The following is a 14,566-nucleotide window of genomic DNA, read 5'->3' as shown; positions in this document are numbered from 1 at the left end:
ATGGGAGACAGAGCCCATGACAGCGGAGGGGTAAATAACAGCGGGGACATTGTCGTTCTGGTCCAGGATAAAAACATGAACCGTGGTGTTGCTGCTCAGAGACGGAGAGCCGTGGTCCTTTGCCTGCACCTGAATCTGAAGCACCTTTAGTTTCTCATAGTCAAACGAGTGCATGCTGTAGATGCTGCCGTTATCTGAGTTGATGTAAATATAGGAGGAGACTGACACGTCTTGTACTGTACAGTCTAATATAGAATAGGAGATCTTTGCATTCTCTCCTATATCCTGGTCTGTAGCGGACACGGAACAGATAATAGATCCAGGTCAGCATTGTTCTCACTGATATAGACAGTGTAAGATGTTTGCTGGAGAAAATTGGAGGGTTGTCATTGACATCAAGGAACGTACTGACATGAATCATCTTTTTGGATGAGAGGGGAGGGAGCCAGCATCAGTAGCTGCCATTATCTCAATGGTGTAATCCGGATATGATTCTCGATCCAAAATGAGTCGGTAACTAAAGCATAATTATTGGAAACTGATTGTTTTAGTTTAAAAGGATAGCCTGGTGGGAAACTTAGAGTGACTTTTCCATTTGTCCAAAGTCTAGGTCCTTTGCGCTTATCAGAGCCACAACAGTTCCATTGGGTGAGTCCTCACGCACTGGGCTTGGTATGCTCACCTGTTGGCTCTCGAATGTCCACGTACTATCAGGTAAAGATGCGTCAAGCACGTTTATCATTTCCTTAAAGTCAGTGGTGCTGCTGGGCTTAACGAGGGTGAAATCACTGAACTCTGACATTGGAGAGAGATACGACCTGAACGACTGGCTCTGAGACAACATGTCCCCTCCCAGGACCTCCACATACTTAATAGGGCCGTCAGTATTCAGCTGGATCTGCAGGTTTCTGTTGGGATTCTTGTATCCATCAGATTCAGCCCGTCTGATACAGCAACTCGAGCTGCTCCTACTGTTTCTAACGCACTTCACCACTAAGATGACAAAAGTTAACAAAGACAAGACGGACACTGAGGCCAGAGAGATGATCAAATAAAAGGTGGTTTTACTGTTTCTCTTGCTGGGCTCTGTTGTTTTCTGGCGGTATTCCGAGATGGGTTCGTGTAGCCCGTCCTCTAACAGTATATTGACTGTGACTGTGGTGGACTGGACCGGATCCCCATTGTCCTTTATCTCTATAAGCAGCCTCTGAGAGGAGTCATCCTGCTCTGAAACAGCGCAGTTTGTCCTCACCTCACCTGTGTAAAGACTAACACTGAACAGAGACGAGTCTGTGGCCTCCGTCAGCCTATAGGAAATCAAGGCGTTGTGGCCCGAGTCTGCGTCCACTGCCGATATCTTAGTTGCGAGGTGGCCTGCTTTAGCGGACCGGGACATCTTCTGATGGGAGACAGAGCCCATGACAGCGGAGGGGTAAATAACAGCGGGGACATTGTCGTTCTGGTCCAGGATAAAAACATGAACCGTGGTGTTGCTGCTCAGAGACGGAGAGCCGTGGTCCTTTGCCTGCACCTGAATCTGAAACACCTTTAGTTTCTCATAGTCAAACGAGTGCATGCTGTAGATGCTGCCGTTATCTGAGTTGATGTAAATATAGGAGGAGACTGACACGTCTTGTACTGTACAGTCTAATATAGAATAGGAGATCTTAGCATTATCTCCAAAATCCATGTCCGATGCAGACACGGAACAGATAATAGAACCAGGTGAGTTATTCTCATTGACATACACGGTATACGCATTGCCTGGAAACCTGGGTGGATTATCATTGACATCAAGGATACGTACTGGGATAGTTTTCCTGCTGCTCAGAGGGGAGAAGCCAGAATCAGTAGCTGTTATCTCTATGCTGTACTCTGGGAACGTCTCTCTGTCTAGAACACCATTGGTGACTAACGTGTAATGATCGGAAAAAGAAGGTTCTAGTGTAAAAGGATATCCTGGTGGGATTTGTAATGTCACTTTTCCATTTTCCCCAGAGTCAGGATCCCATGCACTAATCAAAGCCACTACAGTCCCCTTGGGTGAGTCCTCACGCACTGGGCTTGGTGTAGAAGTGAGGGTAATTTGGGGAGGGTTGTCATTGACGTCTATGATATCAATCTGGACGCTGCACTGTCCCTCCATTTCAGGCATGCCTTTATCTTTAGCAATAATCTCGATTCTGTGTGAGGGAGTGTTTTCGTAATCCAGGATACCATTTAAATACATCTCCCCCGTTTTTGGATTGATGTCAAATAAATTCTTTATGGACTGTGCAGTATGATCACTGAAAGAATATTCAATCTCACCATTTGGGCCATCGTCCAAATCCTTTGCCTCAACCGTTAAGAAAGATGTGCCTTGTTGACTATTTTCCTTTAGAGACACTTCATATGACGATTTTTCGAATACGGGGTTGTTATCATTTATATCAAGGACAACAACGGTTATCTGCGAGGTCCCAGATCTGGCTGGAGAGCCACCATCCAAGGCTGTCAACAACAGTTGGTATGCTACCTTATTTTCTCGGTCCAGTGCGTTCTCCAATACTAATTCAGGCACTTTTCTTCCATCGCCAACCTCCTTTACTTTCAAGCTGAAATGTTCGTTTTTGCTGAGAGTGTAAGATTTTAAGGAATTATCGCCAACGTCAGGATCCTGCGCGCTCTCCAAAGAAAAGCGCATACCAGGAGCCGTAGATTCTGCGATTTTCAATGTCCGCTCTGTTGATTGAAATTGTGGAGCATTGTCATTTATATCCTTAATTTCAACTTCCACTCTGTGGAGCTTTAGAGGATTCTCAACGATGACTTCTAATGGCAAGAGACAACTGACGCTTTGTCCGCACAGACTTTCTCTGTCAATTCTATCGCTCACAACCAGGTCGCCCTTACCCAAATTCACACGGAAATACTGCTTACCAGCCACGGAGGCTATCCTCAACTTACGATCAGAAATCTCAGTTACATCCAAATCTAGATCTTTAGCTATATTGCCAAGCACGGATCCCACGCTAAATTCCTCTGGAACAGTGTAACGAATCTGTGCTCCTGTTGTATTCCAAGACAAAAAGAAACTGAACAGCCATAGCACTTGTCCTCTCCAATCGCTCAGGCGCGACCTCTCTTTCAATTTGAATTTCCTCATATTGCTGTACTCGGAAAAAAATAACGCGTGAAAAACATGTTTAGAATAAAATATTCCATGGAAATTGTTATTGATCACATGTCCTTTTTAGCCAGGTATCTAATTCCACGGTGAATGAATGGGTGAGCACAGCTCCGTCTCTCCCAGCTCTATGCATTGTATGGGCTGCGATGCTGACGATGGGGGAGGGAGTAGATCTTTTTGTACAGTTAAGCATGCTATTGGGGCAGAGCACAGCAACGTTTAAACCAATTAAAAACCGAGTGGCTGTTAAAGTCATAGCCATCTTTCTGGCATAGGAGTCAGCGTTTCAAACCTGTTAACACACCAGAGCATTCATGAAGAAATGGAGATGGTATTCATGAGGGAATGCAAAATGACCGCTTTCCCTTGACAGCAATGATTGTGAAATATTGACAGTGAGGATAATCATCGCAATAGCCCTTTATCTGAAGGTCAAAGTAAATCATTTAAAACTAATTGAAAGTGGACCTATGTCTAGCAGACGTGTGGTACAAACGGCAGAAACAATACAGCAAGCAAAGTGTTTCCTGGCCAGTAAAGAGCGATTGTCGCTGTCCATGGTGATGAAATGTAAAAACCGCTCTCTGCTGGCAATGAGGTAAACAAATAATCCCATTCCTGAAAGCATATACATGCTCATTTCTTACTGCTCATTTATGTCACAGATATCATTTATATCACAGATATAATTTGAGTATCATTTCATTTGAGTGTAACACTTCTCAATTGCGTTCATAAAAATAAAAAATAAACGTCATTTCAGTGAACCTGTTAAAACCTGTTGGGGATAGGGAGCAGTATTTGCACGGCAGGATAAAAAACGTACCCGATTTAATCTGGTTAGTACTCCTGGCCAGTAACTAGAATATGCATATAATTAGTAGATTTTGATAGAAAACACTCTAAAGTTTCTAAAACTGTTTGAATGGTGTCTGTGAGTTTAACAGAACTCATATGGCAGTCAAACCCTGAGACAAATCCTAACAGGAAGTGGAAATCTGATGTGTGGAATCACTTCAAGCCTTTGCCATTGAAACACACAGGGACTTATTAATCATTTAGAACTTCCTAAGGCTTCCACTAGATGTCAACAGTCTTTACAAAGTGGTTTGAGTCTTCTATGGTAGAAACTGACCCAAAGAGAGGCTTGGGAAGTTGGTCACAGGGGGAGGGCCATTACTACTATGACGCGGACGCCCATGGGAACCCTTTTGTTCCGAAACGTTTAGTAAGACAATGCAATTTTCCGCCTTGAATATTATTGAAGCTCTGGTTGAAAAAGGCCCTAAAGATTTATGTTATACAACGTTTGGCATGTTTGAACGAACATAAATATATATTTTTTTCACATTCGTGACGACAAGTCCCGCGCGCTTCAGTATGAGTAACCTTCGGAACGTGGTAACAAGAAGGAGCTATTGGGACATAAATTATTAACTTTTTCGAACAAAACTACATTTGTTGTGGACCTGGGATTCCTGGAAGTGCTTTCTGATGAAGATAATCAAAGGTAAGGGAATATTTACAATAGTATATTTGATTTTAGATGGTTCCAAGATGCCGCTAACATGTATCGCCTAGCTTATTTTTCTGAGCATACCACATCGTTTATTGCAAAGTGTGATTTCCCAGTAAAGTTATTTTTAAATCTGGCAATGCGGTTGTATTCACGAGATGTTAATCTATAATTCTTTGAATGACAATATTACATTTTAACAATGTTTCGAATAGTAATTTTGTAAATTGTAGCGCTGATTCACTGGAAGCATTTGAGGGAAAATATTTTCTGAACGTCACGCGCCGATGTAAAATGCTGTTTTTATATATAAATATGAACTTTATCGAACAAAAAATGCATGTATTGTGTAACATGATGTCCTAGGAGTGTCATCTGATGAAGATTGTCAAAGGTTAGTGCTGCATTTAGCGGTGTTTTGGGTATTTGTGATGCATGTAGTTGCTTTGAAAATGGCAGTGTGATTTTTTTTGGTAGGGTACTCTCCTAACATAATCTAATGTTTTGCTTTTGCTGTAAAGCCTTTTTGAAATCGTACAACGTGGTTCGATTCAGGAGAGGTGTATCTATAAAATGGTGTAAAATAGTTATATGTTTGAAAAATTGAAGTTATAGCATTTATGAAGTTTTGTATTTCGCACGACGCGATTCCACTGGCTGTTGACTAGGGTGGGACCAAGCTTCCCACGTTCCCAGACAGGTTAACTTGTGAAGTTCTTTAAAACTCTGGGTTTTACATATCCTGTCTGTTTTGATAACATTCAAGTGAAGAAATATGCTAAAGAAAAAATGTTATTTTCGAATAAGGAAATAGCATGTTGGCCTCGTTCAAAACATAATATGCGGTTAAAGAAGGGAAAAGACAAGTATGAAGTGAAAAAAGCTTGGATCAAGTTATTTTAACTTAAAATTGTGCTTCACATTTAAGATGAGTAAAAATAACATTTAAGTCATTCCATTCCTATATTCACATTATTTTTCACTGATATTACCTCACTGAAGTAAATTCTTTTACTATGAGCTCACCTGTTGGCTCTCGAACGTCCACGCACTGTCTGGTAAAGATGCGTCAAGCACGTTTATCATTTCCTTAAAGTCAGTGGTGCTGCTGGGCTTAACGAGGGTGAAATCACTGAACTCTGACATTGGAGAGAGATACGACCTGAACGACTGGCTCTGAGACAACATGTCCCCTCCCAGGACCTCCACATACTTAATAGGGCCGTCAGTATTCAGCTGGATCTGCAGGTTTCTGTTGGGATTCTTGTATCCATCAGATTCAGCCCGTCTGATACAGCAACTCGAGCTGCTCCTACTGTTTCTAACGCACTTCACCACTAAGATGAGGAAAGTTAACAAAGACAAGACGGACACTGAGGCCAGAGAGATGATCAAATAAAAGGTGGTTTTACTGTTTCTCTTGCTGGGCTCTGTTGTTTTCTGGCGGTATTCCGAGATGGGTTCGTGTAGCCCGTCCTCTAACAGTATATTGACTGTGACTGTGGTGGACTGGACCGGATCCCCATTGTCCTTTATCTCTATAAGCAGCCTCTGAGAGGAGTCATCCTGCTCTGAAACAGCGCGTTTTGTCCTCACCTCACCTGTGTAAAGACTAACACTGAACAGAGACGAGTCTGTGGCCTCCGTCAGCCTATAGGAAATCAAGGCGTTGTGGCCCGAGTCTGCGTCCACTGCCGATATCTTAGTTGTGAGGTGGCCTGCTTTAGCGGACCGGGGCATCTTCTGATGGGAGACAGAGCCCATGACAGCGGAGGGGTAAATAACAGCGGGGACATTGTCGTTCTGGTCCAGGATAAAAACATGAACCGTGGTGTTGCTGCTCAGAGACGGAGAGCCGTGGTCCTTTGCCTGCACCTGAATCTGAAGCACCTTTAGTTTCTCATAGTCAAACGAGTGCATGCTGTAGATGCTGCCGTTATCTGAGTTGATGTAAATATAGGAGGAGACTGACACGTCTTGTATTTTAGAGTCTAATATAGAATAGGAGATCTTTGCATTCTCACCTATATCTGGATCTGTAGCGGACACTGAACACATTATTGATCCAGCAGCATTGTTCTCTCTGATATAGACAGTGTAAGATGTTTGGGAGAAAATTGGAGGGTTGTCATTGACGTCAAGAACACTGACATGAATCATCTTTTTGGATGAGAGAGGAGGTGATCCAGCATCAACTGCCATTATCTCAATGGTGTAATCCGGATATGATTCTCGATCCAAAATGGAGTCGGTAACTAAAGCATAATTATTGGACACTGATTGTTTTAATTTAAAAGGTACGCCTGGTGGTAAACTTAGAGTGACTTTCCCATTATGTCCAAAGTCTATGTCCTTGGCGCTTAGCAGAGCCACAACAGTTCCAATAGGTGCGTCCTCCCTAACCGGGGTAGGTTCCGATTTCAAAATAACATCAGGAACATTGTCATTCACATCCACGACATCTACCTCAACAGTGCACAGTCCCTGCATAGTTAGCGGGCCATTGTCTGTAGCAAGAACATCAAATTTCAAATAGCGTCCTGTTTCAAAATCTAATTCACCCTTAATTGCGAGATCTCCCGTTTGTGAGTCAATAGAAAACAGATTCTGAAGTGATTCAGGATTATGTGGTTCAAATGAATAAGTTATTTCGCCATTGCCACCTTCGTCAAGATCTACAGCTTTGACAGTCAAAACTACAGTGCCGATAAGAGTGTTTTCCAGCAATTTCAAGCCATATAAAGATTTTTCAAAAACAGGTGCATTGTCGTTTTGGTCCAACACCCGAACAGTGATTTTTGTTGTGCCTGACCGGGCTGGAGTTCCACAATCTATTGCTGTCAGAATTAGACTGTGTGCTGGTATGTGTTCTCTGTCCAACATTTTTTCCAAAGCCAACTCGGGGACTTTGGTTCCATCCTTGCTAATTTTTACTTTTAAAACAAAATTGTCGTTTTTACTTAGCGTGTAGGAACATATGGAATTTGAGCCCACGTCGGGGTCTTGTGCCGATTCTAAACGAAATTTTACACCTGTCAATGTAGATTCGGCAATATTTAGAAAATTTTGATTATTTTGAAAAACTGGAAAATTGTCATTTATATCCTGTAACTCAATTTCAACACGATGGAGCTGTAGTGGGTTTTGTACTATAGCCTCTAAAGGCAACATACAGCTGGCGCTTTGTCCGCACAGATTCTCTCTGTCTATTCTCTCATTGACAACGAGCTCGCCTTTTCCCAAATCCACGCTGAAATACTGCTTACCACCCTCCGAGGCTATCCTCAGTTTTCGTTCAGATATCTCAGAGATTCCCAAACCCAGATCCATCGCTATGTTCCCAACCACGGATCCCACATTTAGTTCCTCAGGAATGGTATATCGTGTCTGTGCCTCTATTGTATTCCACAAGAGAAATAACATCCAAAGCGTCCGCAAAGGAAAAAACATAATTCCGATAGGAATCCCCATTTTTTCACAAAACGTAGACTGGGTAGACAAGGTGGTTTGCTATACATTGCCAGAAAATGTTGGATTATAAATTATCCAGGTATCATTTTGGTTAACATCTGAAAATGGTTTGTCATCACCGTCCTAGTGATATTGCAGCTCCCTCTCTCCCAGCTCATCTGTGCGTTGTTAGGGTTATGGTTCTGTGGCTCGGGGAGGGACTAGATCTATTTGCACAGTTCAGCACATGATTGGTGCACAGCGCTCCAATGGATTATGGTTGTGATCAGCAGCACTGCTCCCTAAAGAAACAGTGCATACCATGAAGCAAGAGTGAGAGGAGCTGTTATGAATAGCCCTCCTAATTATCATGAGTAGATTTAACAGCCACATGTTAAATGATTCATGGTTAGATCTATTACATTAGCTAGTCCTGTTATTGTCCTTATGCTTGACTTCAGGTGTATTCTAAGTCGTAATTATGAATATCACACAATGCCAGAGCGGCAAAATATCACAATGTAACAAACACATAACTTCAGAGGCAGTCTAGAACGTCATAATGGATATGACACAAAGCTACTTTTGAAGACAAAGATACATCCTGACCTCAAAGGCAGTCAAGCAGGTAAACAATCTGTTTCAACAAATGTGAGCACCAAATTCATGGTGTGGAACGAAATAAATATAATACACATAAGAGTCGTTTTGAAAGCTGAAAATTAAATGTATTTCGATGAAATCCAGAATATATTTAACACGTTGGCAATGTTATGCTAGGTTGCCAATTTAAAACACCATTGTTAAAATAATGGTGGATTTCCCATTTCAGGCCCAAAGCGGTGGACAGTGTCACACACAAGAATGCGGCAGGCGCATTTCTGATTAAAGACAGTACAATAAACCTCTAAACACAATACACAACGTTATGATTAAAATTAGATCGAATCAAGAGAAGAAATATATTAAACTAATTACTTTTTTATTCTCACCTGTTGACTCTCGAAAGTCCACGCACTGTCTGGTAAAGATGCATCAAGCACGTTTATCATTTCCTTAAAGTCAGTGGTGCTGCTGGGCTTAACGAGGGTGAAATCACTGAACTCTGACATTGGAGAGAGATACGACCTGAACGACTGGCTCTGAGACAACATGTCCCCTCCCAGGACCTCCACATACTTAATAGGGCCGTCAGTATTCAGCTGGATCTGCAGGTTTCTGTTGGGATTCTTGTATCCATCAGAGTCAGCCCGTCTGATACAGCAACTCGAGCTGCTCCTACTGTTTCTAACGCACTTCACCACTAAGATGACAAAAGTTAACAAAGACAAGACGGACACTGAGGCCAGAGAGACGATCAAATAAAAGGTGGTTTTACTGTTTCTCTTGCTGGGCTCTGCTGTTTTCTGTCGGTATTCCGAGATGGGTTCGTGTAGCCCGTCCTCTAACAGTATATTGACTGTGACTGTGGTGGACTGGACCGGATCCCCATTGTCCTTTATCTCTATAAGCAGCCTCTGAGAGGAGTCATCCTGCTCTGAAACAGCGCGTTTTGTCCTCACCTCACCTGTGTAAAGACTAACACTGAACAGAGACGAGTCTGTGGCCTCCGTCAGCCTATAGGAAATCAAGGCGTTGTGGCCCGAGTCTGCGTCCACTGCCGATATCTTAGTTGCGAGGTGGCCTGCTTTAGCGGACCGGGACATCTTCTGATGGGAGACAGAGCCCATGACAGCGGAGGGGTAAATAACAGCGGGGACATTGTCGTTCTGGTCCAGGATAAAAACATGAACCGTGGTGTTGCTGCTCAGAGTCGGAGAGCCGTGGTCCTTTGCCTGCACCTGAATCTGAAGCACCTTTAGTTTCTCATAGTCAAACGAGTGCATGCTGTAGATGCTGCCGTTATCTGAGTTGATATAAATATAGGAGGAGACTGACACGTCTTGTATTTTAGAGTCTAATATAGAATAGGAGATCTTTGCATTCTCACCTATATCTGGATCTGTAGCGGACACTGAACACATTTTTGATCCAGCAGCATTGTTCTCTCTGACATAGACACTGTAAGATGTTTGGGAGAAAATTGGAGGGTTGTCATTAACGTCTAAAATATTCACTGTTATTATTTTATTTGATGTGAGAGGTGGGGACCCTGAATCCGATGCTTCAAGCTCAAATGGTATTCAGGGAATGTTTCTCGGTCTAATGTTGAATCTGTTACTAGTGTGTAATGGTTAGAAAACGAGGGTTTAATTTGAAAGGATAATCAAAAAGACATACGAAGGGGAGACCTTACCATTGTCCCCAGAGTCTAAATCCTTGGCACTAATCAGAGCTACCATAGTTCCTACTGGGGCATCCTCTCTAACGGGTTTGGGTATGGAGGTGATGCTGATCTCGGGTGGGTTATCATTAACATCGACTACAGTCACTTGAACGCTGCTGTGGCTCTCCATAGATGGCGTACCTTTGTCTGCAGCGCATACATCAAATTTAAACGAAGGACTTATCTCGTAATCTAATGACTGTGATAAAGTAATTTCTCCAGTGTCTTGATTTATAACAAATTGCGTTTGAATGGAGTCTGCTGTATGTGATTCGAATGAATACTCTATTTTACTGTTTGTGCCTTCATCCAAGTCGTTGGCTCTAACCGTCAATACTAATGTCCCGGGAGCTGTACTTTCGCTCATTTGGATTTCGTATAAGTCTTGCTCAAAAATGGGCGCATTGTCATTTATGTCTAGCACCAGCACTGCAATTTGCGTAGTTCCAGATCTTGCTGGAGTACCTCCATCAAACCGGTAAGAATTAGATTGTGCACGGGTTGCTGTTCCCGGTCTACAGCCTTTTCAGAATTAGCTCAGGAACTTTTTGTGCCGTCTTTATTGTTTTTAACTTTCAAAGCAAATAAGTAATTTTTATTCAGAGCATAGGAGCGTAAAGCATTCACTCCAACGTCAAGGTCCTGTGCCGTTTCCAAAAGAAACCGAACGCCAGGGAGAGTTGAGTTCGGACACTTTTATAGTGTTCTCGTCTGACATGAAACGTGGAGAATTGTCATTTAAATCCTGTATTTCCACCTCGATCCGATAAAATTGCAGGGGATCCTCAATGATAAGCTCCAGGGTAACAAACAACTGGCGCTTAGTCCGCATAGGCTCTCTCTGTCTATTCTCTCATTAACAATGAGGTCGCCCTTTCCCAAATCCACACTGAAATACTGCTTAGCACCCTCCAAGGCTATCCTCAATTTTACGATCAGAGATCTTTGAGATTTCCAAGCCCAAGTCTTTAGCTATATTCCCAACAACAGAGCACGTTTATCATTTCCTTAAAGTCAGTGGTGCTGCTGGGCTTAACGAGGGTGAAATCACTGAACTCTGACATTGGAGAGAGATACGACCTGAACGACTGGCTCTGAGACAACATGTCCCCTCCCAGGACCTCCACATACTTAATAGGGCCGTCAGTATTCAGCTGGATCTGCAGGTTTCTGTTGGGATTCTTGTATCCATCAGATTCAGCCCGTCTGATACAGCAACTCGAGCTGCTCCTACTGTTTCTAACGCACTTCACCACTAAGATGAGGAAAGTTAACAAAGACAAGACGGACACTGAGGCCAGAGAGATGATCAAATAAAAGGTGGTTTTACTGTTTCTCTTGCTGGGCTCTGTTGTTTTCTGGCGGTATTCCGAGATGGGTTCGTGTAGCCCGTCCTCTAACAGTATATTGACTGTGACTGTGGTGGACTGGACCGGATCCCCATTGTCCTTTATCTCTATAAGCAGCCTCTGAGAGGAGTCATCCTGCTCTGAAACAGCGCGTTTTGTCCTCACCTCACCTGTGTAAAGACTAACACTGAACAGAGACGAGTCTGTGGCCTCCGTCAGCCTATAGGAAATCAAGGCGTTGTGGCCCGAGTCTGCGTCCACTGCCGATATCTTAGTTGTGAGGTGGCCTGCTTTAGCGGACCGGGGCATCTTCTGATGGGAGACAGAGCCCATGACAGCGGAGGGGTAAATAACAGCGGGGACATTGTCGTTCTGGTCCAGGATAAAAACATGAACCGTGGTGTTGCTGCTCAGAGACGGAGAGCCGTGGTCCTTTGCCTGCACCTGAATCTGAAGCACCTTTAGTTTCTCATAGTCAAACGAGTGCATGCTGTAGATGCTGCCGTTATCTGAGTTGATGTAAATATAGGAGGAGACTGACACGTCTTGTATTTTAGAGTCTAATATAGAATAGGAGATCTTTGCATTCTCACCTATATCTGGATCTGTAGCGGACACTGAACACATTATTGATCCAGCAGCATTGTTCTCTCTGATATAGACAGTGTAAGATGTTTGGGAGAAAATTGGAGGGTTGTCATTGACGTCAAGAACACTGACATGAATCATCTTTTTGGATGAGAGAGGAGGTGATCCAGCATCAACTGCCATTATCTCAATGGTGTAATCCGGATATGATTCTCGATCCAAAATGGAGTCGGTAACTAAAGCATAATTATTGGACACTGATTGTTTTAATTTAAAAGGTACGCCTGGTGGTAAACTTAGAGTGACTTTCCCATTATGTCCAAAGTCTATGTCCTTGGCGCTTAGCAGAGCCACAACAGTTCCAATAGGTGCGTCCTCCCTAACCGGGGGTAGGTTCCGATTTCAAAATAACATCAGGAACATTGTCATTCACATCCACGACATCTACCTCAACAGTGCACAGTCCCTGCATAGTTAGCGGGCCATTGTCTGTAGCAAGAACATCAAATTTCAAATAGCGTCCTGTTTCAAAATCTAATTCACCCTTAATTGCGAGATCTCCCGTTTGTGAGTCAATAGAAAACAGATTCTGAAGTGATTCAGGATTATGTGGTTCAAATGAATAAGTTATTTCGCCATTGCCACCTTCGTCAAGATCTACAGCTTTGACAGTCAAAACTACAGTGCCGATAAGAGTGTTTTCCAGCAATTTCAAGCCATATAAAGATTTTTCAAAAACAGGTGCATTGTCGTTTTGGTCCAACACCCGAACAGTGATTTTTGTTGTGCCTGACCGGGCTGGAGTTCCACAATCTATTGCTGTCAGAATTAGACTGTGTGCTGGTATGTGTTCTCTGTCCAACATTTTTTCCAAAGCCAACTCGGGGACTTTGGTTCCATCCTTGCTAATTTTTACTTTTAAAACAAAATTGTCGTTTTTACTTAGCGTGTAGGAACATATGGAATTTGAGCCCACGTCGGGGTCTTGTGCCGATTCTAAACGAAATTTTACACCTGTCAATGTAGATTCGGCAATATTTAGAAAATTTTGATTATTTTGAAAAACTGGAAAATTGTCATTTATATCCTGTAACTCAATTTCAACACGATGGAGCTGTAGTGGGTTTTGTACTATAGCCTCTAAAGGCAACATACAGCTGGCGCTTTGTCCGCACAGATTCTCTCTGTCTATTCTCTCATTGACAACGAGCTCGCCTTTTCCCAAATCCACGCTGAAATACTGCTTACCACCCTCCGAGGCTATCCTCAGTTTTCGTTCAGATATCTCAGAGATTCCCAAACCCAGATCCATCGCTATGTTCCCAACCACGGATCCCACATTTAGTTCCTCAGGAATGGTATATCGTGTCTGTGCCTCTATTGTATTCCACAAGAGAAATAACATCCAAAGCGTCCGCAAAGGAAAAAACATAATTCCGATAGGAATCCCCATTTTTTCACAAAACGTAGACTGGGTAGACAAGGTGGTTTGCTATACATTGCCAGAAAATGTTGGATTATAAATTATCCAGGTATCATTTTGGTTAACATCTGAAAATGGTTTGTCATCACCGTCCTAGTGATATTGCAGCTCCCTCTCTCCCAGCTCATCTGTGCGTTGTTAGGGTTATGGTTCTGTGGCTCGGGGAGGGACTAGATCTATTTGCACAGTTCAGCACATGATTGGTGCACAGCGCTCCAATGGATTATGGTTGTGATCAGCAGCACTGCTCCCTAAAGAAACAGTGCATACCATGAAGCAAGAGTGAGAGGAGCTGTTATGAATAGCCCTCCTAATTATCATGAGTAGATTTAACAGCCACATGTTAAATGATTCATGGTTAGATCTATTACATTAGCTAGTCCTGTTATTGTCCTTATGCTTGACTTCAGGTGTATTCTAAGTCGTAATTATGAATATCACACAATGCCAGAGCGGCAAAATATCACAATGTAACAAACACATAACTTCAGAGGCAGTCTAGAACGTCATAATGGATATGACACAAAGCTACTTTTGAAGACAAAGATACATCCTGACCTCAAAGGCAGTCAAGCAGGTAAACAATCTGTTTCAACAAATGTGAGCACCAAATTCATGGTGTGGAACGAAATAAATATAATACACATAAGAGTCGTTTTGAAAGCTGAAAATTAAATGTATT

At 42.7% G+C, this 14,566-nt stretch overlaps 2 protein-coding genes across 29 annotated transcripts in view; both read right to left on the bottom strand.

The window, feature by feature from the left end:
• The window catches only part of LOC106594404 (protocadherin gamma-C5), an 81,729-nt gene that overhangs the window by 20,178 nt on the left and 46,985 nt on the right, over nt 1–14,566 (bottom strand). For 2 of the 28 annotated variants that reach the window (XM_045692382.1, XM_045692383.1), the window contains exon 1: nt 683–2,304. The exons of 22 other annotated variants lie outside the window; for them this stretch is intronic. In XM_045692382.1, the coding sequence (XP_045548338.1) occupies nt 683–2,230 (1,548 nt within the window). In that variant the 5' untranslated portion in view covers nt 2,231–2,304. 4 more of the 28 variants (XM_045692367.1, XM_045692373.1, XM_045692387.1 and 1 more) reach the window with 4 other exon arrangements.
• On the bottom strand, nt 11,433–14,023 carry LOC106568129 (protocadherin gamma-C5). Its single transcript, XM_045692713.1, is given in 2 exon segments — nt 11,433–12,791; nt 12,793–14,023. Coding segments are annotated over 2 exon segments (2,421 nt in total). The 5' UTR covers nt 13,855–14,023.

Source organism: Salmo salar, chromosome ssa13 (assembly GCF_905237065.1).
Source record: "Salmo salar chromosome ssa13, Ssal_v3.1, whole genome shotgun sequence".
Lineage (NCBI taxonomy): Eukaryota > Metazoa > Chordata > Actinopteri > Salmoniformes > Salmonidae > Salmo > Salmo salar.
This window is presented reverse-complemented; position numbering and strand designations above follow the sequence as displayed.